This window comes from Coenobita brevimanus, chromosome 89 (assembly GCF_032717465.1).
Source record: "Coenobita brevimanus isolate Jiangsu-jjx chromosome 89, ASM3271746v2, whole genome shotgun sequence".
Lineage (NCBI taxonomy): Eukaryota > Metazoa > Arthropoda > Malacostraca > Decapoda > Coenobitidae > Coenobita > Coenobita brevimanus.
The window spans coordinates 30430263-30457043 of record NC_137042.1 but is presented as its reverse complement, the minus strand read 5'-3'; the positions used below and the strand labels follow the sequence as shown (position 1 = coordinate 30457043).

General features: G+C 42.9%; 1 protein-coding gene across 1 annotated transcript in view; it reads left to right on the top strand.

The window, feature by feature from the left end:
- The window catches only part of LOC145411377 (putative neural-cadherin 2), a 42511-nt gene that overhangs the window by 3609 nt on the left and 12121 nt on the right, over positions 1 to 26781 (top strand). Inside the window, exons 2-14 of the mRNA XM_080281408.1 lie at positions 1402 to 1635; positions 8978 to 9141; positions 10384 to 10539; positions 12329 to 12505; positions 13113 to 13301; positions 15958 to 16171; positions 17195 to 17403; positions 17803 to 17963; positions 18517 to 18679; positions 18964 to 19173; positions 20027 to 20325; positions 20579 to 20948; positions 24104 to 24382. Coding sequence (XP_080137534.1) covers positions 1402 to 1635; positions 8978 to 9141; positions 10384 to 10539; positions 12329 to 12505; positions 13113 to 13301; positions 15958 to 16171; positions 17195 to 17403; positions 17803 to 17963; positions 18517 to 18679; positions 18964 to 19173; positions 20027 to 20325; positions 20579 to 20948; positions 24104 to 24382 — 2825 coding nt within the window. The remainder of the gene's footprint in view (positions 1 to 1401; positions 1636 to 8977; positions 9142 to 10383; positions 10540 to 12328; positions 12506 to 13112; positions 13302 to 15957; positions 16172 to 17194; positions 17404 to 17802; positions 17964 to 18516; positions 18680 to 18963; positions 19174 to 20026; positions 20326 to 20578; positions 20949 to 24103; positions 24383 to 26781) is intronic.

Sequence of the window (26781 nt, the reverse complement as noted above, 5' to 3'; positions counted from 1 at the left end):
TAAAGGAAGATAAAATAAGTCGCGATGATAACACTGAAAAAAAAAAAAAAAAAAAAAATACTGACCTGGGATGTGGAGACCGATCAGTCCTTCTGTGGTGATGTGCTCTTTATATTCTAACTTGGCCTAAAATTGCCATCTTTCCACCTTGAATGCTGAGTTGTAACAATAGATTAGATTAATACTAGATAATAATGTTAGTCACGAAGAAGTGCCATGGAAAGGATGTTGAGCCTTGGTAATGTCTTTCTGTGCCTTTGGACTACGTGAACGAAGGGACAAAAATCTGGACCAAATTAAGGTGAAAGGACTACAGTACTCCCAGTAGTCTTGGGTCCATTTGGTCCTTAGCAGACGGTGATAGTAAAAATAGCAGAGAGTGACTACTTTGGCGCACTTGGCTTAATGAGGTCGTTTACTATGGAGGACACTGTTCCTAAGTACCCACAGTAGCCGAGGTTGCCACTTTAACGCTTCTGGTACGAGTTCTACGGATTTTTGCATCCATCTAGCGCCGAATTTAATGGTCACCATCAGTTACACCAACATTTTAGCTATGATTTCATAGATTTTATATTTTCTAGAGATTTAAGCACCATATATCATTAGATGAACACTTTTATTTTTAAGTTCTGTGCTCCTAAAGACCCTCAAGCGTCTTTTGGTTTGGCAACGCTACCCCAGGACCGCTAATGAGGCGACTCCGGCCACTTGTCACCCTGAGAGCCCAGCCTGAGCCGGGATCACGAGGACTCCGAACAAACAAAAGAACGCTGAGCCGCTGTTAGTGTTTTTGTGGGCGAAATTTGTGTTGGCGTGGTGCGTCCTCCTTGCGAAAATGGAGCGTGAATGCAGATTGACCGGAGGTTTGGAGAGAGAGAGAGAGAGAGAGAGAGAGAATCTTCTCAAAGTCATGCACTGATGGTGAATAAGTTTATACTGAGGAAACAAACTAGAATCATCAGTGTAGACATACCATTATAAACAAAATACTCAGTACGTCTATTAATTATATAATGATTGATATATAAACAGATAAATACGCCTGTACTTGAAAATTACTGAACTGATTGCTAGTCAGTTAATAAAACATTAAGATTGAGAATGAAACCACTTAAACATCTATCTCCCCACTAATGTCTGCCTTAATTACCCTCGTGCAGTCGAAAGATATGTGTCTGTCATTATTGTTATTACTGCTATTATTATTATTATTATTATTATTATTATTAGTCTTGGTATTGTTGTTGTTCTTATTATTACTCTGTTTCTTCCCCATGATTGTCAGCAGCCAGTGTGTCAGCCACGGACCACGACGGTGTTGTTGTTGTTATTATTATTATTATTATTATTATTATTATTATTATTATTATTATTATTATTGTACTTCTTTCTCCCTAGGGTCGTCCGTAGCACGAGTGTCAGCCACGGACCACGACGACCCCCAGGAGGGAGACAACGCCAAGGTCACGTACTCGCTGGAGAAGAATGCCATCGACGAGACTAGCGGCAGTCCCATCTTCGCCATCGACAGCCACAGCGGCCTCATCACGACGGCGCTATGTTGCTTAGACAGGGAGAAGACACAGCGCTACGCCGTGCAGGTGGTGGCTACTGACGGTGGAGGCCTGAAGGGTGAGTAACAGTGACTTATAGGTCTGTAACAGGGGCTTAACGTTGAGTAACAGGAGAGTGAGGGTGAGTAACGGGGCCTTAAGGGTGAGTAACATGGGCTTAAGGGTGAGTAACATGGGCTTAGGGGTGAGTAATAGAGGCATAAAGGTAAGAAAGGCTTAAGGATGAGCAATAGGAGCTCTAAGGGTTGGGGAAAAGATCATTCATGGGGTAGGAAACGGCTTCATCGGCAAAATCCGTACAAGATGAAGGGACATGTCGATTTTGAGATAGCTAATGGGAGCAGTATTAACTTTCTCAGGCTCCTATGGCCCACTCAGGTGACTATAATGGTCTGGTGTCAGCTGGAATTAATCTCGAAAGCTGCTCCCGTCATGCAAAAGTTGACATGGGCACAGTATAATTTAGCGTTGAATGTGATGCTGCTGCCTGACAGAGGGAAGTCTATTCCTCCGGACAAGAAGACATCCCAGGCGTATGTCCCTTTTACGAGAGAAATAACACTGTCTTATAAACTAACACAGACCAAGCAGGATATAAAACTACCTGCTGTAAAACTTTAACACACACACACACACACACAGAAAAAAACTCACGTACACTGGAACAAAATAAAATGCGAACGACCTCAGTTTCTTTAACCGGGAAGCACTTTTTTGGTCCCTGCTATTTTTTCTCAGTTGAAACCTCTATAGCCAAACTGCATTTGTTTTCATGTTCAGAAAATAATATGAATGTGAGAAGAGACTTTTCGAAATCGAGGAATAAGATACAGCCTTCATTATCGCCCATCACTACTGAGAGAGGGGAGTGTGACCTGGGAGCAGGGCCGTGAAATGGCGGGGGACAGGGCGACATGGAAGCGATTTGTTTGTGGCCACCCCTTACGGGATTGAGGCGTCTGGCAATAGATAGATAGATAGACTACTAAGAGTTTGTCCAAAGTTGAATAAAATCATCTGGTTGTAGCAAAAATACATTCAATACGTTATCGGGCTGAATGGGTTAACAACAGAGGGATATAACTTCACGAGGAAGGACATCCCCCTTAAGATGAATCGTTTGGTGAGAGGCAGGGTGGTGCGTCATGGGAGGAAATGTTGTCACTGAGCAGAGAATAAAAAGACGTGGAGTTTTTGTGATTAACAAAATTTAATACTGCACGAGGAAGCGATCAGTTTAATCCCTTTTACTTGTGATATCTACGTTACTGTCTTTCCACTGTAGTTTCATGAGTTTTTTTTCTTTTTCAAAGGTTGTGCGTACCAGAAAAAATTATCTGTTATAAAGACTGTTAAAACTGCATCTAGGCTACGCACACCCAAACCAACGAACGCACGTACACACCTAAGCTCACGTATGTGTACACACACACACACAGACCGCAACAAACAACTGATGTGCATAATCCTTTTAAAGCTTCGTCCTCCCACATTTGCGCGGCAATTAAACAATCAGTAATTCGGTTTTAGCGCTCACCCTTTGTACCAAAAAATATATGTATTTTCCTGGGGCGAAAAAAAAATGAAATAAAGCCTAAGGTACACACACACACACACACACACACACACACACACACACACACACACACACACACACAGGTTAGGTTAGGGAACGAGAGTATAGTGGAAAGAAGACAGAGAAAAAGCGAGAAAGAGAAGAGTAACTTTTTTTTTGTGGGGGTTGGGGGAGAGGGGACCAGGAACATGGTAGGCGGAGAGAGTATGAAAGTTGGGGAGGAATCGGCGGGAAGACAAGACAGTGGAGCAGTAACCTTTTTTTTTTCTGAAGGAAGATAAGGGAGAGTAAGAGGAAAGCTGGAAATGATAAAAACAGTACAAAGAGACCGATGGAGGGAGGACCACTGGGCATCTTCCCTTAAGTGTTGGGTATTTGGCAGCCGACCTGTTACTTGGAAGGCAAGACTCTCCTTCTGTATGTCGAAATCTCTTGTAGTATATTCTTCCTACCTCCAGACGATTTCATTCTGCTTGAGAAAGTCACCTAGTTGTAATGTGGTCAGTGAAGGCTGTCTCTAAGCCTTCCAGCTCTGTCTTTCGTGTAGCAAGAACTATACCCATTAGATGTCATCGTAGCAAAGGGATTAAGCCAGTGTTCAGATTATGATGTGATGCTGTCTTTGAGGGCACAGTATGGTGGGATGGAATATAATGAAGCAAAATATGGTACGGTGTATTGAGGTTAATGGAGGTAGAGCATTGTGTGGCGTGGTGTGGTGTTGTGTGGTGTGTTGTGTTGGGATGAATATGGTCAGAACATGGTCCCGGGAGGAGGCGAAATGAGGTCATAAACTTGTGGTGGATTTCAAAGGCTGACATACATTATCATTCAAATGTTTCACTGTCAGTGCCTCAGTCTTATGCAATGAGACGAGAAGCAATACTTGCGTTGCATCACTTAAGGTATAAGAAAGAAACACCATCTTATTTGTTTACCCTCTTTGGTCTTGTTCCGGCTAGAGAAAACTTTGAAGAAAAAAAAAAAAAGACACTTTACGATAGACGTTCTCAAAAAAGAAAAGAAAAAGAAAAAAGGATTCCATCAGACCTGAGCAACTGGAATACTTCGCATTTCCACACATTACTTTTCAGAGTACCGTTAGTGAATCCGATGCTACAAAGTCGGACTGATTCGTCCAGAATATCTCATAATAGCTTTAATAACTGTCACTTCAACTAAACTTGTTACATTAATGCACTTGAACTTCTTATCTTAATGGGGCTGAACTATAAGAAATGGGAGTGAATAAATCTACCTGAGTTTAACATTGCTGACGACCTGGCGCTGCTCAGGTGGTTCTGTTGTGTATATGGCACGTATAGGTAAATAAATAAATGCACAAATAAATAAATCGATAGATAGCTAACTACATATAGATCTCTAAAATGGATGTAGTATAAACCCATGAGAATGCGACCCTAAGAAGCCGCGTCCCAATTTTCATTAATCATGTTCGTTTTAATTATGGTGCAGTTTAGTGAGTGGAGGTGATAACGTCCTGAGCCAACGCGCGTCCGTGGCCGAGAAAGACATTCCGCTGCTGAGTAAAGAAGCGTAATGAAGATTTGTGATAATGAGGCAGAGAGAAGGTTATTTAGTAGGTTCAGACTTTCGCTTTAAGATAAAGACATCATGCGAAGAATGGGAAACAGTTCTGAGAGTTTCTGTCTCAATAGCGACGGTAAGGAAGAACAGTAGATAGGTAATTCGGTCAGTTTCATTCCAGAATAACCAAATCATGTGAGGAATAGGAGACATAGTTCAGACAATTTCATTCTAGGAAGCGACATGAAAGGGAGAGGAGGAGACAGACTGTTCGAAGAACTTCTTGTCAAGGCAATGAAATCAATCAGAGTAGGAGACAGACAGTTCAGAGATAAGACGATCAAACGAAGACTGAAAGACATAGTTTAGGCAGCTTCATCTCGAGGTAATGAGAGCGAGCGAGAAGCAGAGTAAAACGAAGGGGAAATTCTCCCTAAAGAGGAAGGCATCTTATTACTATGCCCTTTCTGTTCTAACTTCTGGATCAGAGACTGGAATGCTCAAGCAGAAATTAAATTAATAATCTTAGGGTGGACCGAAGAGCTTTGGGGTCGATAGGCGAAAGGCGATGCGAAGTAATGTCCTTGCTAAGTCCCATGTGCAGCAAATCCAGGCAGTAACGAATTAATGTGTCGAGACTGGAAGGCTTACCATCCGAATGTTCGATTGGGAAAGCAAAAGTGCTTTCTGTATTGCACTGAACGAATCACGAGCAAATCATCAAAGTCATCTTAATAATGTCCCTCGTGCTGTGTAGACACATTATTATTAGATTATGAGAGTATACTTACCCACTTGTATAAGCTGCTGGTGCTTCTCTCGCTGTACACAGAAGCATATGTAACCCATTCAAGAAGCCAGATCCAGTATTTTAAGTCTGGATCTTTAGAGAAACCCTAGGGACAGAGGGGCTTTTTTCTTTAGTCCGAGGACATGATTTGTTGTTAATAGTTGCTACCAGATTATTTAATTTGTTTAGAAGACCATCTTAGTTGTAAAACGGGTTAATGAAGACTATCTCCAACCTCTCTAGTTAGAAAAGTCTCTCCAAAGTTAAGTTGAATCGTTTTTCATATCAAAAATAAGATGTAAAAGTAAAGTATGATTGAATGGAAGTGTGACCAGTTTTTCCGGAACACTGATGATACTTTTGTACTCCTTCTTTCTGGATCCTCCCCACTCTGTGTGGTAGTGGGAAAGTGAACTAAAATGATGATGATAAGGAGGAGGAGGAAATTTTTTAAAAGTCGTTATCATAGTGAAGAAGTTAGGCTGTGTGTACTCTCTGGCTGTACACACTCAAGCACACGTTATTATTCAGTATGTAAGCAAGCCAAGTCCAGCATTTCATCCAACTCCCGGATGAAAAGAAGCTAAACATTTTTCGCTCCTGATTAAAGACTAGCGGAACAATGAGGGCGCTTAAATATGCATAAACACTCACAATTTCCGCCTTTACGCAGGCTGGTCTTGCAGGCGGGTTTACGTTAATTGTTACCCCATCATTTTATAATATTACAGAACGGGTCTCTCAAACTTGTCTCTCGGAAAAGGTTCCCATATTTATCGGATCATTTTGTTTGTAATCGCTTGCATAAACACTTTCCGTCGGAGCGGAGTTTGTGTATTAAATATAATAAAGTGTGTCAGAATTTTCCGTCACTATCATTTCATTTTTTCTTTTCTTTCCCTCTGTTTTATGCAGCCATGACTGTTTTTATGACGCGTTCGTGTACTCATTTCGTAGTTCACGTTCCAAAGTTTTTCTTACCATTTAACATACATCCTGGCATGAAAAATAAGACGCTTCCATTACCCACATGTTGAGGTCGCTTACAGCCAAGGAGCCGTATACGCGTTCGCATAGCAGACTCTGTAACACCCTTTCTCAGCGATTTATTTTGCTTGGTACGCCATAATATCGCCGTGGTCAAGTGGTTAGAATGTCCCAATCGGAGTTACGGCTTTCACAGGTTTGATACCCAAAAGGTGACAGGAGGTGTTTCGTTGGTGGAGGACACGTATAGTCCGGGGTATCGATCTTTTCTATACTGATTTTGTTTTTCCTTCCTCCTTTTATAAATAGATATAAACAGCATACAAGTGTGAACGTTCAGGCGCAACGCTTAAATCAAATAGCTTAAGGAGATGTGCTAAGACGTCCCCTGTGCCAGCGAGAGTAAAGCTAAAGAACATATCAGTTGTTCCCAAAGGCTCCAAATCTCCGTCCAGTAACCAGTCCACCTTGTCCTTTCTTTTTTTTCCCACCATCAGGCTGTGATTGATATTGATGTGGTAAGTGGTTGGTTACTGTATATTTCCGTTTTGGCGGCTAGTGACTCAGACTTGCATATATCAAAGGAAGGCATTCGATGTACTGATTATCATGTGTCGGCGATTTTTTTTTTTTTCTTTTTTTTACTCTTCCCTTTGATACGAGTAAAATTTGGAACGCTTAAAGGGTAATGGTTAGAAACGTTCGTGTTAAAAGTACAACCGAAGATCAGACAGTTCCATTTGCATAAAGAGAGTGTGGAACCAAGACTGAAACTTAAATTAGAATATGAGAGAGAGAGAGAGAGAGAGAGAGAGAGAGAGAGAGAGAGAGAGAATTAATGTGCGTGTGTCTTCAGGAGAGCATGTGTGTGTGCGTGCATGCATGTGTATTGTAAGTGCTAGTGGGCACGTGTGTGTGTGTGTGTGTGTGTGTGTGTGTGCAACGGAATAAATTAAAGCTTCCGAGAGATTTGTGTTGAATAACTTGCGGCCACATAAAGTGGAAGAACAAAGAGAGTTTTTAATCTGTGTTCCTTATCCTCCTCGGGTGTCTTGTATTCCGCCTGGCCTTAATATACGCCTTGCATTCCCCGACCGACCATTTGCATGCTGCGGCGAAATTCAAGTGTTATAAAGAGTTCGTGTCATAATGCAATTTCGATCCCTTTGATTTATGATTCAGGCTGCAGATTAGAGCTGCGGCGTAGAGCAGGGTGGGAGGGAGTGCAGATAATTTGGGTTATACGTACACGTGGCGCTCAAATTGGATATAGCTTTTACTGCATGCCCAAAAATTATTTCTTGGGAATGTGTCGTAGTTGATTTAAATACCTGCAGGACAGTCGTCTTACTCTCAGTTTTCAGGCTCCAAGGTGATGATTTATCGTCAGTCGAATTATTTACTCATATCGGTTTGTATTAATTTGTACCAATATTTTACTTCCTGCGAGCCAAATAAATCACATGTAAGGTACCCAGAAATGAGCGTTTGTTGGCTGGGCAGAGTAAATTGATGAAAGACTTGATGTGTCTTCCTCAGTCGGTTTTTCTCCTAATTGCAAATATTGATTAATTTTACAGACTTTTCCTTCTTGTAGCAAGCTGGGTTTTTTTTTTTTTTTTTTTTTTTTTTTTACGTGTTCACAACATTTTACATCATATTAGCACCTCAGTCTTTTATGACTCGCGCTCATTTAAATAAAATAATCTACAGTAACTTTAGCAGTAATGGAATACTAGAGCTGTTCCTATTATGAGAGGGTTAAAGCAGAGTCAGTACTAAGAATTCCGAAAATCGGCACCTCTTCCATAGTAAAAAAAAAAAAAAAAAGAAAAGAAAAAACTATAGATAAACATAATAATAGACAGGTAGACATACACATATAGATAGATATTTAGGAATAGTATTTGTATGTATATACGTATATATGTTTGTATACATGTACTATAAGCATGTATGTATGTATGTGTGCATGTATGTATGTCATGAGCAGTGTGGTGGTGGACTTCAAGACGTACCCAGACAGAAATAACACATAGATTAATAAACACACAGCTGCCTTCCTGCCTTAGTCTTGGGCACAGTGTGGCTGGATTTGCACAACTTGAGACAGATATAGATGGCTCGTCTCCGCCCACAGGTACAGGTGCAGTGCTGGTGGTGCAATTACAAGGCATGAAAGGCTTACCACAGACAGACAGACGGACTGACAGATAGATAGATGAGTAGATAAACATTTAGACTGATAGGTAGATTTTAAAGACACAGGCAGATAGATAGATAGATAAATAGATAAAATAGCTAGAGACTGATAGACTCATATACTGATGCTGAGAGTTTCGTACACAGATGGAGAGAGACTGACTGACTGAATGACTGACTGATTGATGGATTGATACTGCCAGCCTCCTTACCTCCACAAGCACAGCTCTGTTTTCGGTTGACGTCCAGGATGTGAGTTATACAGACAGATACAGACACGTTCCTCTTGCCTCACAGGCACGGGTACGGTTGTGGTGGACGTGCAGGATGTGAACGACGTGCCCCCGAGGTTCTCCCGGCCGGAGTGGACGCTGGACGTGTCAGAGAGCCTCACCCCCGACCAGGTCCTCGCCACCCTCACCGTCGTCGATCAGGATGTCACCAACGACTTCGCCTTCAGGGTCAGTCGTCGCTCGAAATGATTCATGAGTCAGTGGAAGAAATTTGAAGTTTAGGAGATGATTGTCAGAGTGGTTATGACAATGTGCAATGGCGGACAGTACGAGTAATAACTGCCCACTTTTAGTCGAATATTATCAAACTGTTGGACATCATTCTAAGACGTTTGTTGAACTCCGAACATGGCAGTATTGGGCTTCGAAAGTTGTTGCCCACTTTCTCATTATTTATTGCTCTAAAGTGAGTCGATATTTATTCCTGCAGCTGTAAAAGGCGCAATTGCCCAACTGACTGTGAATGGTAGCTGAAGGAACGAATTTTCAGTATGTGCACCAGGGTTCTCTTCTGAGTCCTTTGCTGTTTATTGCTTCAGGCATCATCAAATAACTAGAACTGACATGCCGTGAAAGTTGTTGTATGCCGAAAATTTTATCTTGATTGCCGGGAATGGGAGGGAGACTATACGGAAAATTTGGAGGTGCAGAGATGGAATGGAGTCAATAGGACATAGAGTGAATCTGAATAAAAGGAAAGTGATGATCGTTAGAGATGATGGGGCTGTGGTGGCGGAAGGTGTATGGGCATGTGCTGTGTGTTGGGAGGCTGGAAGGGTGTTGGCAGTATTCCAGTCTTAACCAATGGACTCGCAAGGGGTTCATTTGCGTGAGAGGTAATCTGCAGGCTATATTCGGCTTCCTGTATTCTGTATGCTGGGGAGAACAAAGGGAGAGAGAGGGTCACATCACCGTCATAACCGGCTACAAACCACTTCGCCTTTTGGGACATAAGGACACTCGAAAAGGCTCGTAATGTTGTGCGAGGAGTATAATAAAACCATGTATTCTGCCAGACTGCATACTCGTATATAGCCACACACACACACACACACACACACACACACACACACACACACACACACACACACACACACACACACACACACACACACACACACACACACAATGATATGATTAGGCTGGTTAAAGAGGACTGTATATTAGACAATCATGGTATTCGTGGAAGGCGGTGTAGATACAGACTAAGTATAAGTAATATGGTAAACACGGAAAAACGTCGGTGAACCAAAAAATATTCCTGTTAGTCCATCTGTCTATCTCTCTATCTATCTTTCTATCTGTCTATCTATCTATCTGTCTGTCTGTCTGTCTGTCTGTCTGTTCATCCGCCTACACTCAGTATCTACCTATCTATCCCAGCTCTTTCTCTCTCGCTCATCCAAATAGGTGGTGCCGGGAAGTGGGCGTGGGTGGCAAATGTTCCGAGTGGACGGGCGTGAGGGCGGACTAGCGGGCGGGGACCTGGTGGCTGTGGAACCCCTTGACTACGAGGACCCAGACCACCGTAGAGGCTTCCACTTCAGGGTCCAGGTTACTGATCTGGTAGGTGCACAGACGGGAGGCGAGAGGATGAGTAATTTCTTCTGTTTTCTCTTTCTTTCATGAATTCTACTTCACCCTGTCCGAAAAGGAAAAGTTTTAAAATATAGCTGTGTACTGTCACCCATTTTTCATTTATACAGGAAATTTGTAAAAACAGATGCCAGAGTTGCAGCTTAGATGTTATTTGTCGTGGTCTAAATTTAATCAGTGCAATACTGAAAATCTTAGAATACTGTATCCTTAGATATTACATGCAGTGGTCCACCCTTGCTGTCTGGAAAGGTACCGCTATAATATAAAATAGCTTATCATATATGTTTAATAATCGAGTTTCAGGTTTGCTCCCACAGAGGAAATGCATTAAAAGGCACTTTGACGCTGTAGATATTAATACATTTTTCTTGGGTATAAGGGATGGAAAAATAATCATTGATGTTGCATAAATGAGCACCCTGAAATGCTCCAGTATAGGAAACATTTTTTTTTTGGGGGGGGCTTAGTTTTTCACGTGCAGTGATTTAAATGTTAAATAAAGAAAAAAGGTATGTGTTGTTACGTAAAAATAGAGCCTGGATCATACATGTTATTATAAGAATTTCCACTAACAAATGAGATAAGAGTCGGAGAATTCAGTCTGAAAATGGAAAGTGTTAAAACTGATTACCGGTAAAAGCTTCAGGCAAATCCTTTATTTATTTATTTATTTTGTCACACACTACATTTCTGTAATCATGCTGCATTAATATCCTCTTGTCCAGCAACAGGTTTTTTAAAGGACGCGCATTTTATTCTGTATATGAACACCGTGCTGTGTAATTAGGCTTTCAAATTTCAAATTATAAAAGCGAGTCAACCTTCAGGAAAATATCTTTAATATCCCACCCGTAAAATGTTAAATATTAGTTCAGTGCTAATTACACATTTGACTAATCTAATCAGCATCGAGTAAGGAGTAATCAAAGAACTTTAAATATTATCTCGGTTTCCTGCACCAAACGTTCTGAGGGCCAAACAATACCCTGAACAACAAATAACCCTTCGGTGTACCAAAGGCTCAGCTCACGGGTAATAATTGATGGGAGCTGTTGTGACCTCTTGGGTAACGCAGATAACGGAATATCAGTTTGGACTCAATTCTTGTTGGCTAATTATCGCACGTGCTGTAGCACCTCTTCCTAAAATAATTTCTTTCTGATTATTACACATTAATATTTTTCGTGTGCAGCTAATGGAGATTGAGAGACTGACTATTTGAATGTATGTGAATGAAATGGAGGGGGAGAGGGAGGGGAAGACCAAGCATGACATTGAGGGATGGGGTTGAGAAGTAATGGAGTGAGGCTAGTGTGCTGGAGAATAGGCAGCTTTATGGCAGAGTAAAGGGTGACATGGAGGCGGTTCGTTTGTGGCCACCCCTTCCTGGGTTGAGACGTCTGGCCATAGATAGCTGGGTAATATGACACTGACGATTACAGGCCTAAATGATATGTGAATGACTGATCCACTTAGTACTTTCTCTCTTCTGGTTTCTAAATCGTACCTTACCCCATCTATAGGTGAGAAAGTAGGTCAGGATGAAGGTGATGATGATGATGATGATGATGATGATGAGGAGGAGGAGGAGGAGGAGGAGGTGGAGGAGGACAATGAAGATGATAGTAAGGATAATGATAAGGATGGTGGCTTATAGTATGTTAAATTTAATAATGATGTTATGGTGCTGATGATGATAATTATGATAATGGTGGTAAGAATGATGATAATGATGATTACCCCTGTACCGTTGCAGGGTGAGGATGGATGGAGCCAGCGCAACCACGTGTCCGAAACTCGGGTACGCCTGAACTTGGTGGACGAGAACGACAACGACCCTGTGTTCAGCCGTGACCTGACCCATCTGAGCCTACCTGAGGACACCCCACGCGGTGCTCTCCTCGCCACCTTCACCGCACTCGATCCTGACGGGGTAGGGATAAGAACTGAATAGGGAGGCTGCCAGAGATCGAGCAGCGTGGAAGGCTGCCATTAGGTGACCAAGGGCGACACATACAAGCATGTTGAAGCCTTTATAAACGATAAGAACGAAATGACACGATTGACAAAATTGTCATCTCTCCATCTTAAATGTTGAGTTGTAATAGCAGAATAACTAGTCACAAAGAAGTGCCATGAAAGTATGTGGAGCTGCAGCATTTTCTTTTTCTGCAACTGAAATACTGGAAGTAAGATGCAAAAGGACGAAACTCTGGGCCAAGTTAAGATGAAAAGAGTATAGTAACATCAGACTTCCCATATCACGTCAAGTTTTCCTTATCATTCTGTCAGTCGGGTATGATTGTTGTGATTTTGGATATAGTGAAGTCCACTCGATGCTGGGGGAAGGGGAGGCGACGGGAAGGGAAGGTTCTTTCAGCTTTGAGAGGGAAAAATACATGTTTTACTACCATGAAAGTCGGACCACCACTATAGGTATATAAGCATCTTTGCTACTACTCACCATGCACAGCACAATAACAGTATGATATTCTGATATGTAAGCTTATACTCCGCGCCCTACTCTTTGCCTCCATCAGGGCGGGGAGGGTAGTGTGTGGTACAGCATAGCGGAGGAGAGCGACCCCAGGCGACAGTTTCGAGTGGACGAGGGCGGGGCTGTGAGGCTGGTCGGCGGGCTGGACAGGGAGACAGCGGCCGCCCACACTGTGCTGGTGTGGGCGGTGGATAAGGGAACCCCGCCCAGGACAGCCACGGCCACACTCACTGTAAGTTCTGTGTTCTTTGTGGTAATGTACAGTATATCATCAATATCTTGAGAATATTACCTTGTCTCATTCACAAGGTTGGGTGGCTGTGTGGAAGGACAATATAGCAGCAATGTTTACACGGTGCACCACCACCACAGGACTTACAGTGAGTACCACTTTAAATTTTGTGTGGTTGTGTGGCAGGTTATTTTAGCAACACTGACTATTCAGTATAGCACCACCACCCTCCATGTAAATCATTCACTTTTTGACTCCTCGGACTTAATGATATATTTGCCTCTTTGGATATGCATTTCTCTGGTATACTACTTTTCTGTTTTCAGTCATCCCAATAATTTTAATTATTAAAGCAAAACAGAATATTTAGTGTGCATATGCAAAAAAGTTAACTGGGAAGAAAGAGGGAAAAAGGGGCCATCAAACTTGAGGATACTGGTTTTTAACAAAAACACACGCAACCAAATGCTGTCCTGAACCCTACTGGGGCAGTGTGCTTATAGTTAACAAATAAAGTGTTGTTACCCATAGGACTGATGGAAATAGACCTGAGCAAAGTTTCTTCACAATTTGTCACAGTACAACTATCATTTCTGAAGTGTTGATTTTAAGGTATGGGACTGGAGAGATTAAAAATTAATTAATCGCGTTTCTACGAAACTTCTAAGCCTGAATAAAAATCGTCTTGCATACCAAGAATAAAATTCCGTAAGTCATCGTAACGTGGGAGTTATCGGATTTTTACAAATCCTTCTATGTGAAAAGTCTCTGTCAAGTGTATTTCCCCTAACGCCTACTTTCTATCACATCTACATATACGCCACAACGCTCCTTCACTTCCTTATTTGTCAGTCTGTCTCTCCATGTAATTCCAAATATAATATAGCAGAATATAGTATAGTAGAGTAAAATATAGCAAAGTGTAATATAAAATATTATAATACAATATTCTGCTAGTGACATGAATACTCGTAAAATAGAAGACAAAGGTAAGGGTTCTGTAGGCGTCAAGAAACATTACGATAGAAATTATTATCGTACTGTACAGACTTCAGAAGTTGGGTCTGTATAGGTAGAATATTAAACACGACAGGGATACAGGGAGGGGAGACGGCATACAATATTCACTCAGCTTGACTAGGCGGAAGGGAAGGGAAATGGAAAATGAAATGTAGAGGAGCATGGAAGTGGTGCGTTTGTTGTTCATTTATGTATTGTCCACTTGCATATAATCTGTCTGTCTATCTGTTTACCCAGCTATCTGTTTATCTGTCGATCGTGTAGTGAACTATAATAACCTTCACAGAATGTGCATCACGCGAAATAACACCACAAGGAAATTTTATGCATTTGTAATATTTACATCAGTAAAAAAAAATCAAGATCGATTCACCGTGTCCAGTGCTGCCCGAAGCGAGCCTAATGACCACTGGGCGGGCCGGAATATGCTTTGATAATTTAATTTTGTGGTATGATCATTACAGAAACAAATGAGTGTGGGGGTTGCTGGACTTACTGTGAATAATTGAATATTTTGCCCCCAGCTCATCCCAACTACCCACAACACCAACCTACCCGACCCTCTCATCAGGATCACCACCTCCACCCACACCCCACCCCGACCTAGTCCCCATACCACCCCCACTCCCACCCTATCCCTAGCTATTCCCCCAGACTCACGTCCACATAACCCCCACCACATCCCCACCATCCCCTCACCACCCCATTCCCACCCCACCCCCGCACTCCCCACGCAACATCCCCACCCTCTTTTTTTTGTGTGTGTGTGGTAAGAGCACCAGTATTGTGTTCCATGTTGTCTATCACACGTTAATTGTTGTCGGTCGGTCGACTTCTGCGTGAAATTTACATGATAATAATATTGTTGTAATTAGAGGCCTCCGCCCACCAAATTGAATTCGTCAGTCTGTCTCCAATCTATCTCTTCTCGTGTCTATGACCTCCAGTCCATGGGACCTGCTGTGCTCATATATCTTGACATGGAAGAATCTCTATTTCCACTTGCTATTCAACCCATCTTTGGAAGGAATGAAGTTTGCAGTCTTTCTACCTATAGCTCTTTTTTTTTTTCCTTGTGTTTTATATAACCCGGTATCTGTCGTGACCTCAGTGATGACGTCGCCAAATTTCTTTTCATTACTAGTACACTATTTTTGTACAGTCTAAGAAAACATTACAAATAAAACTTCAAAGGTGCTTCTGTTCAGTAGCCTAGAACTGATGGTATGTTCCTAACTGCTGATAGGTGCGGCAGTAGTCTTGTAGGGGTTTATACAGTGACCTTGTAAAGAATGCGCAAATAAAATCTAACAGATAAAGTTTTATGCCGAAATTACAGAGTTCAGGTTAGATGCATTTCCATTACTACCCCCTTCCCTCAGTGAAGAAGACATGTCGTGTCGCCATGTTATCCTCACATATGCGTTTAACTTTACCCCTCAGCCATATCTGTAATTTTATCTTTCCAGCTTACCGCCTTCAACTGTGCCCTTAATTATACTGGAGTGCAGTAGCCTAGCATCAGGTTTAGTGTGATATGGGAGTGACTTTTGCCGTTTTCGCTTTTTATCCCAGGTTTAATTTGCCTGTCTACCATTTTTTTTTTACCATGATTTAACTTGTCTCTCCTTCTTAGATGAACGTGACCGACGTGAACGACAACCCGCCTTACCTAGCGGAGCCACAGGAGGTGCAGGTGACGGAGAACAGCGAGCCTCAGGTGGTGGCTCGGGTGAAGCTGGGTGACCCCGACGATTGGCGCCAGGGTCACGGCCCGCCCTTCACCATCGCACTAGACCCCAAGGCGCCACCCCACATCGCCGGCAGCGTCAGGGTCACCCTAGACAAGAGTGAGACTTATGTCCCACTAGCTTTGAGAATTGACTGGTGATAATCAGATTTATGGTGCTCATTTTTCTTGTGTTCCCCATATTCATCCCTTAATTTCATATTACAAAGAGTGTAACACGTAAAGACATTGGAAATATGGCATTACTATGAATTAATTATTGATTAGTATTTCTTTTTGCTATGCATTGTCATTTTTCTTCTTCTATGGAAAAAAAGCGTTACTGATTTATTTATAAGAGATGGAGCTGATGATTTCCAGTGTTTGAATGATGAATGGATGGATCTCATTGCACAGATTTCTACTGACAGTTGTTCTTTGTGTGTGTGTGTGTGTGTGTGTGTGTGTGTGTGTGTGTGTTGAGAGAGAGAGAGAGAGAGAGAGAGAGAGAGAGAGAGAGAGTGTGTGTGTGTGTGTGTGTGTGTGTGTGTGTGTGTGTTATTGATAATCGAGATGTGCTTGTCAGGGAACAACGATAGTTGCGGTGTGGGTGTGACGTGGTACGTGATGAGAGTGTGAGAGTTGCATGTGACATGTTACTGTATATGGTGCGGTTTGTGGTGGTGGTCTGCCGATCAGGGGATGATGATGATCACGTTATGGGTGTGGTATGGTGTGTGGTGGGGTATGTGGTGTGATGAAGTATGTGGTGGTGATGCTGATGCCGATTGACCTGATGTGATAAAGGGATGACGTCGATCGTGGTGTGGGTGCTATATGGTATGGGATGTGATGTGTGGTGTTGATATTGATGGTAGTGTACGGTTATCAGGGAGTGACGATTACAGTAGTATGGGTGCGGTGTGGCATGTGGTGTGGTACTGGATGTGGTGATACTGATGCTGATCGTCTTGGTGCGGTTGTCAGGTCTTGATAGTCTAGATGTGGATATAGTGTGGGATGTGATCAGGTGTGTGGTTTCGGTGCATCCAGGGGTCATGATGGTTGTTGGCGTGGTTGTGCTGTGGTATGTAATGTGGTACAGGATGTGAAGATGATGTTGGATGTGTGGTATGGTCGTCAGGAGGCGATGATGGTCGTGGCGTGGGCGTGGTGTGGACGACCACGGCGCTGGACCGGGAGGAGCGCCGCGCCCTGTTGGTGCCGTTGGTGGTGGCAGACGCCGGGTGGCCGTCACTATCTGCCACTGTCACTCTCACCGTCCACGTCGCCGACCTCAACGACAATCCCATGTCGCCCGCCGCCAAGACCGTCACCGTCCACACACTGCAGGTCAGTAACCATCAGTCACCATGATAAGCTAACGTTTGAATATGTGCATCTATTCGTAATGTTAGTACTGTATTTACAAAGCCTATTCATGGGCAAGGAGGCTCTCTTATAATTATAGTACCTGTCTATTATTGCATGTGGTATAGGTATGTAATATTATAATGTGTGTTATTATGTATATGATATAGAGCATAACACTAAATAACTTAGTAGAGAATATGTAGGTATGATATCAAAACACAGAGTCGTTAAGCCACGGCAATACGATATCTGCTTCAAAATTTTTAAAAGTTGGGGGGATTTCCTTTTCCTTGGCGGTCTTTGAGTTTCAAGAATATGGCCGTCATTAAGTTTTAAGCTCTCGGCCACATGTCCTCCTCCAACAATACGCCTCCATAGCGACAGGGGGCGGCGGTACCCCTGGGGCGGGTGTACGTGAGGGACCCTGATGACTGGGATGCGGCGTCTAAGACCTACACCTGGCGACGTCCTCAGTCTGGTTTCTACCTGGACCCCGCCACCGGGCGCCTTACCATGGCTGCCTCCACCCCAGACGGCAGGTGGGATACCGAGAGTTGTATATATCGTAGTATTATTGTAATCATACTCTTATCATCGCCATCTTAACCCAGTTTTCTCTTACTTCAGTTGGGATTAATCCTGAGACGGAAAAAAAGCACGACTAGGAAAAGCTGTAAACAGAGTGTCTGGTAAAGTGAGTCATACAACCATTTTCTTACCATTCAAGCCATCAGAAAGTTTGTTTGCATTCCACAGATCACCATCCTCACGTAGCTTCTTTTTTGTCATTTTCAGGATACCTTTTCGGTGTAACCAAAGAGGCTAAAAATCCTGACAATGAAGTATTCAATATTCCTTGGCATAGCTTTATGCTCATTTTTCAGTTTATGAATGTTTCCCAGCTCATTATTAGTGGGTTGTATGGTTAAGATATTTCTGCTGCAGGTGGCAGAGGTTCTGGATTTGAAAAACTTATCGTGACGCAAATTCCCACAAATGGATCGGGTGAGTAGTATCCAGGAACAGGACAGAGAAAGCATAAAGTAGAAGAGAATGATCATTAAGGAAAAGCTTGAATAACTCCTTCCTCAGCTACGACCTGGAGTTCCTGGTGAGTGACAGCAGCCAGGGTCAGGAAGACATTCAAGCCAGCGTCACAGTACACGTCCAGTCCCTCACCCGAAGCGAAGTTGTGACTGCCACGCCGCTCACCATAGCCGCCGACACCAACACCGTGGTCAGGGAGGAGCCCCATGTGAGTTAGTTAATTAGATCACGTGGAAAGAGAGGTACTATGGGTAAGGACGTGTGGTATTATGAGTGGTAACACAGACGTGCAGAATGTTAAAGTTATGCACTTCAGTTTGTCCTTGTTTGAAATATGTACTGAGGGAAAAAAAAGGGTGTACTGCATATTTGTGTGTGCGTGTGTGTGTGTGTGTGTGTGTGTGTGTGTGTGTGTGTGTGTGTGTGTGTGTGTGTGTGTGTGTGTGTGAGCACCTGCGCGCGCGCATTAAATACAACAGTTCCCTCCACTAGGGCGGACCTTCCATCCTAACGCGACTGATGGCAGCGGTGCGGGCGTGGGTGGGCAAGGGCGGGGGCAGCGTGAGGCCCGTGTCCATACAACCCCTGCATTCCCATACCTCCACCGCCACAGCCACAGACACCGCCCCAGCCACACGTATCTGGATATCTTCAGTCGGGGTCACCAACTTCGATCACATTTTGCTCTACCATAAACAGGAGGTGAGGTTAGGTGGACCATAAACCATAATGTTTGTTTATTATCGTATCTACTCTTACAGCTGCCTGGCACTTCACAATCAAACTGGAATAAAAATATGAGCAAGGAAGACGGTTATAATAGCATTGTTTAACTGACCTAAAAAGACATTGTTATACAGGGGTGGGACGATTCAGTAACAGGACAGAGAAATGTTAAAAGCAGGAGACATCAAAGTGTTGGACAAAAATTGTGCCATGTGTAACCTTGCTATATTCATAAACGGGAAGTAACATACATATATAAAATGAGCTTTCGAATATCAGAAATACGGTTGTAACACTTTACAGATTTCCCACATTTTACTGCTTATTGTTTTTTTATACAAACATCATAGAGTTCTAAGGTTAGATGTTTACGCCATAATTTCCCTCGACCTGCAAGCCGTCTTTATTTTTCGTATTCGAATTCGACCTGGAACTCCTGGCCTGCCTTCATCATTTGGAGTATGGCATCTTGAGGACAGGAAGTTGTGAAAACCTACGAGTGTGGTTGCTCATGAGCTTGTTTAACAGACTAAAACAATAACCCCTCCCCCATATGAAAAATCAAGTTTTTTTAATCGTCATATCCTAGCCATCCAGACCAACAACATTCTGCATATTCTTTTTTTAAGCAACGAAAGCCTCGAACGTGGCGAAAGCACATTTTCTACACAAATGTATGATATTTTAAGTGAAAGCCCTGCTTCCGGTAACACTGCCGACTATTGGTTTGTTAACAGACGAAGTAAACCATGTTACTTCCATAACCTGAAAATAAATGTGTAACTGCAACTGCATAGAGCTTCTCACAGTTCTGGCACCACCTGAACAGCTGAGCGAAGCCATTGGTGTTGCCATAAGCGATGTGGGACGGGTGGCGTGCGAGGAGGGGAGTGAGGAGAAGAGTCGTGCAGCTGTGCGAGGGGCAGCTAGGTGCGTTGGGGGCTGCTGGGTGGCGCTGTCTGACATGTTCAGTGTGGTGGATGCCAACACTTCAGCTGTTGTGGGACCCGGTGTGGTGGTGGGCAGTGGGTGCAGCTGTCTTGCTGCCGCCCCACACCATGACACCCAGTGCACTCAAAACACCTGTCTCAACGGCGGCAGGTGTATCCCCACAGCATCAGGCACCAAGTGAGTAAGTGACAGGTCATCTTGAAAGTCTCCCAGGTGAAGCAGTTTTTGCTAGTCTTAAGGCATTGTTTCATTATAAATCAATTACATTTTTAGCTGTCATTGCACAGACAGTTCATCGGCTATTTTACCATAGAAATATATCTGTGAAACATTTCCCACTCGAATCCCAGACTTGTAACTGCTTTACGTCGTGAGCATGTCAGGTGCAGTTATACAGAAAGTTACTCTTACAAATGTTTAACCTCTGCAGGTGCATCTGCCCACACGGGACTTGGGGTTCGCGTTGCAAAGTTCTGGTGAGGCACTTCGATGGTGGTGGGGGCGGAGACAGCTCCGGAGGAGGGTGGGCGTGGGTGCCGCCCATCCCGCCCTGCGCCGAGGTGCACATCAGCCTGGAGGTACTGACGGGATCCTGGGAGGCCACGCTGCTTTACTCTGGTGCCAGCGGGGGGGCGACGCCCCAGGGACCCATCAGCGACCAGTTGCTGCTGCAGTTGCGGCAGGGGCGGCCCCACCTACTGCTGGACCTTGGTGGTGGACCTGTCACACTGGCACTCAACGCATCATACTCACTCGCAGACAACACCTGGCACAGGATAGACCTTATATGGAAGGATGAGGTAAGGATGACGATGTTGTATTTGACAATTCCTACATTCAGTGCCAATATGATCCAAGATTATAATCAACATCATCATCATGACCCATTTCTCTCCATAGTATATTTGAAAGAAATTGGTATGATTTATTACAAGGAAAAACTGCTTTTATCAGGATCATCCTGACCCAGTTTTCCTCATGCAATAATAAATACAAATGAAGTAACGCTGTTTGAACTCATTGGGAACATAGGGAGATCAAGGATACCCCAGGTACGATATCTCCAGAATGTGTCGAAGGAAGCAGGAGAGCAATGAGATCTACATCCCATTCCTCTTATGGGTGCAAGTGTGTGTGTGTGTGTGTGTGTGCAAAAACAGACAGAAAAAAAAGTTTGTATGGAATGAATGTTAAATAAACTTTTAATGGGCCAATTTTTGTGCTTTGGCCAGGTCTTACAGCCAGTCAGGTCATATAACTTCGGAGTTACCGTGTATTGATAATACTTTTGACGAGTCTGCTCCCCCAAACAGATCGGGATCAAGCAACAACAACAACTTCATGTATGATTTTATAATTTGTAGTTAGATTTCACAGTATCAGATTCAGAAGAAAAATAATTGAGCTGCATTGTATTTTTCCTGATTATCTGTTGTCGTGTCTTTCTCACAGATTCTATAACTAAACGATTTTTGTTTTTTTTTATTCTGCTCTGGACAGATGTTATTTAGCCTATGCCCTGAGACCCAGCATTAGCCCTACTCACCGGTAGATGACGACGCAAACATACCCGCACGTTTCACTAGTTTGGCAGTAATACCCATAAATTATGAGATGCAATCAAGGACTGATTTTATGATTTTTTTTCCCTCGTGTACTTGTCGATACGCATTTTAAAGAGCAGTGATGACTTTACTGCGAACTCTTCACCCCTCAAACGATGAATGATAAATTATGCACAGCTGTAAATATTCACTCTGTTCTTCATTATGCTGTAGTAATTTGTTGGTTTACGCTGTATCGCTAACGACCTTATAAAAGTCAGTTAAAAAATATTTGTTGGTTTTAACAGTGATGAGCAAGCTGCATTTTATTCATGTATTTTTTTTCCCTTTAGTGTAATTAACTTAGCCAACACCATATAACTAATTACCATAGAAAAACAACTGTAGCAAAATAATCCTCTAATATACAGCACGTATTATCAACACTGCAAACTCGTACCGTGTTTAATTTTTCTAGATTTTTAGCATAAACTCTTTGGCATAAAACTTCATGACCTCCGTGATATGATTAAAAATAACTGAACTGCACATACCGGTAGTTACTTGTTTTATACATAACATTATACTCGAATGTAATCACCTTAAAACGTTGATGGAGTTAATTACTTTTAATGCACTGCTTAATATTATAACGTTTGTCGTGGAAATCACAGGAAAGTTTCAGAGTGAAGACAAACAGATATTACCAGTGAAAAGTAATTTTTACTAAGGACTACTCACACCTCGTCCAAGACAGGAAGAGGGTAGTCACACTTTTAACGAAGTGGAACTCCGTAGGGTGGTGTCACTTTTTCCACACGTGCTTAAAATTAATGCATTTTTAAAATGTTTGCTGTAGCCATCATATGCTGAAGTAAGATGCACGGTTCATAATTTTAATACTTTATCACTCAGTTTATTAACCTGACAAGTCCTTAATTACTACTACAGGTATTTGTAGTAATTTCATACCATGATAACTGCAACTTTAGCTGTATTACATCACTTTTAAACAGTCCCTTGGTTCTGCCCTCATCATTATAGTTTGTAAGTTGCTGGTCCATACTACCACTCTGGCCATATTGGAAGTCCCGGCCAAGTGGCTAAGTTCGACACTGGGGAGCATCTGGGTCAGTCCACTCTCGGCATCCCACACTCGCACTACCCCTCAGTTTCCGTGCCTCTCATTTTCCCCACCTTTCAGTTTCCCCACCTCTCACTTTCCCCAGCCTTACGCTTTCCACCCTTCATTCTCACTATCCCATCTCTCTACTCCTCACTCTCCCTTGCCTCACTTTTGTCAACCTCACCCTCACCACCCTCACTTTCCCCACCCGCACTCTCACGCCTCTCATTCTTCCCCCCCCCCTCCCTCTCTCACCACCCCTTTCTGTCATCACACCTCTCATTCGGCACCTTTAATTTTGGTCACCCTCACTCGTCCCCGTATGTAGGGCAGGTGTGGCGAGGGACTTGGACGATATGATAGTATGTTGATAATTATATAACAGTATAGTGGCATCTCACATTGGCAACCTGTAATAAGGAGGAGTAAATGGTAGGCTGGTTAGAAGATGTGTTTACTGACTACAATGATATGGTTTTTTATTGTAATATATATTGGTAGCTAATGCAGATTTTGAAGGCTGATAACGGATTGTGCTGGAAAACTGGAAAATGTGGAGACAGCTTACAGTTTAGTGGTTGCTGGGTACATGCTGCAGTGGTGAATGTATGTTGACTATTTTCTTGATGTGCCATTTGTTCCGGAAATGTGATGGATAATGTAAGAAGTTCCTCCAATCTTGTGATATAAAGTGAACACATTTACTCAACATTGTACTTCTGTGTTAGAGGATATTGTGTTGAGCGATATGTAATGAGATGGTGTGTTGACGGACAATGCCAGTATGATCTGAGTTATGCGTTGGTGAGGTGCAGCGCAGAGTTAATGGTTTATATTAGTGAGGTGTCGCGTTAAGCCTTGTGTTGATTAGGAGTTGTGTTGCATGGAAGTGCAGTACAGGATGATGTATTATTCCAAAGGCTGTGATGAGAGAATTGCAGTGCTGCGTGAGATATACCTGATGAGATTCTGTGTTAAGAGAGATATATTTAATGAGACACTGCACTGACTGGAATACGAGTATGCTTAATAAGATGCTCCACCGAGTGATATGCACTTAATGAGATGCTGCGGCAACTGAGGTGTGTTTAATGATATGCTGAGTAAAATGTGGTTAATGAAGCTACACACTTTGCTGTGCTTAGTAAGATGTTGTACCTTGTACGCAGTTAATGAGATTTTACTGACTGTTGTGTTGGATAAGATTTCGGGGTGAGTAAAAAGTGGTTAAGAAGACGTTATATAGAGTAATATACTAACTTTTTGGTACTCCTCCTCCTTTCAGCTGGTGGAGTTGGTAGTGGACCTGTGTTCTGGCGGCAGCACGGAGGCACCACCTACCACGTCCCCTCAGCCCGCCCACAACCACACCAGCACGCCCACCCAGTCCCCCGCCCACACGTGTCGGGGAGCAGCCAGACTTCCCAAGGCCGCCCGAGTGCTCAATACGGGCGGGGTGCTGCAGGTGGGCGGCCTGACTCGTCCCTCTGCCGCCCACGCCCCCACACCTGACGATGCTCCACACCTGCGAGGTTGTGTCAGGAATCTCAGGGTCAATGGACAGGTGAGAAGTCTGGATTTCATTTGTAGTTTTATGTTAAACACTGTTTCATTTTTTTACCAGAGCGCCTTGTTTCTTTCATTCCGTCTGTCTGTCTGTCTATCTGTCTGCCGTTTATTATCCCCAGACAGTTTTGTTCGCAATATGAAAGATCCCTCTGATTAAAAGAGCTAGAAATAGCCTCCATTATCCTCTTTATCCCTCCTTCCCATTTAAAATCTTACTGCCACCTGACGACTTCACTCAGATTAGGAGAAATCCACCCCTCCTCCACCCCCATACCTGAGAGGTTACGTCAGGAATCTTTGGGTCGTTGGCGTGATGAGATTTTATTTTCCTACCTCCTAGCGAATTGGATTTTTGCTCTTCTTATGCACACCTGCGACAGTGCGTCATAGTATCAGGGTTTCCACTGTTGATCTGAATTCTCTGTTTACATACCTCTTCCTCTAAGATAGACAAGCAGTACCACTCTGTGCATGCACTTTCACCACTTGTTTGTTGAACTCTTAAAATCAAGAGTCAGCCGACATTTTCATCCTTTAGAACAAATTATCAACTCTGGAACAATCTTCTTTCCTCTTTCCTTTTGTCTGTGTCCTCCAGAATATAGAATGCAATGCGTCTAGTTTGTAAAAATAGTAACGGATCTTGATTATGGCTCCATCTAACTTGATTTTCTTTGAAGGGGATGATATGACAGACATCTTTACTCCTTTACTTTGCATTAAATTAACCATCCTCATGCGTGACCTGCATCGTCTCTGGTATCGTTCGTAACCCGAGTTGTCCTGTGTATCGTCATTCACTTGTATCGCCTCCTGTATCATCGAGGTTCAGGCCAGGCGGTGTCATTATGGAAATTGTCCCCGTGAGAGATGAGGCGGCTCCTGGTACTGGTTGGCGGGCACGATAGACTACCCATCCAATAAGCAGTTTTAATTAAGTGAGTAGCAAGACCCACCTGGATACTGGGGAACAGTCACCATCATGAACCTCTTCCATGAGGGTAGTGAACTTAATCATGTTGAGGTGAACACGTGTAGAGGTTGATTTGTTGTACAGATGAACTCAAACAGAACTGGATTTATTGCCCGAAAAGAGCTTGATTTATTGCAGTGTTTGGAAGTGAATATGGATAGAACAGGACCTGGTGTTGAACTAGATTTTTTAATGTCTGGTGGAGACAGTATACAGGAATGGATTTTTTTTTTTTTTTTTCATTAGAACTTACAAGTTTACCTGCGGAGGTGAGCACGTACAGTGATATTTGTTGTGAATATGGGCGCGTACAGATCAAGATGACTTCTTAGGATGAACACAGGCAGATCTGTATGTATGTTGTCTATGGGACTGAACAGATGCAGAGCAGAATTGGCTTTATGCTGTCTGTGGGTTTGAAACGTGTCTTCGGGGTTCAGCACGTGTAGAACTGGATTGATGTTGTATGTGGAGTTGAACATGTGCCTAAGGGACCTGGATTTACTTTATGTGGGGCTGACCCCGTGAAAAAGCAAGATTTTTACTGTCTGTAATATTGAACACGTATATAACTATTTTCTCTGAGGTTGAATACATGCAGAAATGGATTTGTTCTGACCGAAGGTTTGAACAAGTACAGAAATTAACCATTTTTCAATATGTAGAGGTAAACACTTCACCCCGTCAGTATTGTGACGTTTATTCTTCATATTCTTGTCAGCTTCAGGTGGTATAATTATTGTGTATAACATATGACAGACCTTCCCAATTGGAAGGGTTAGATATAGCCTCCATGACCTCTTCTGTTCGATAGGGCGCTCTTATATTGAGAAAATCGTCTGGTAACATCGAAAATATACAGCTAGAAATCGTCACCATACTGAAGCAGTATACCGAAGGGGTTTTCTTGTCAACCTGTGGAGGTGAACACATACTGCTGCCTGCATTAATTCCTTAGCACCAACGCTTCTTCGTTTAAAGTGGGAGGACACGACGGACGAAGGAAAGGAAAGGACGAAATGAAAGAAACAAGCAGGAAGAGAAGGAGAGACAGGGGTGAGTTTCCTTCTATTGTAGGAGAAAGGTAAGCAGGTGTGGATTATGATTATTGCATACACACTTATGAAATGGATTTACTTGGGGAAATAATTAATCAGGCTATATTAACAAGCTCTCATAATTCAGTTTTCCTGTTTCAATTAAGATGAATATTGCTGTCAGTCTTAGATCTAAGCCCGGAAGGTTGATTATGCAATTAAATTCATTATAAGTAATTAGGTTGGAAGGCGAAATTGCACTCATGTATCATATTAGTCTTCCTCCAATATCATGAAAGTGGCTGAATTAGCAGTGACATGAAAGGATACCGCAAAGATGAGGAAGGAGGTCGAGATGATGATGATGATGATGATGATGATGAC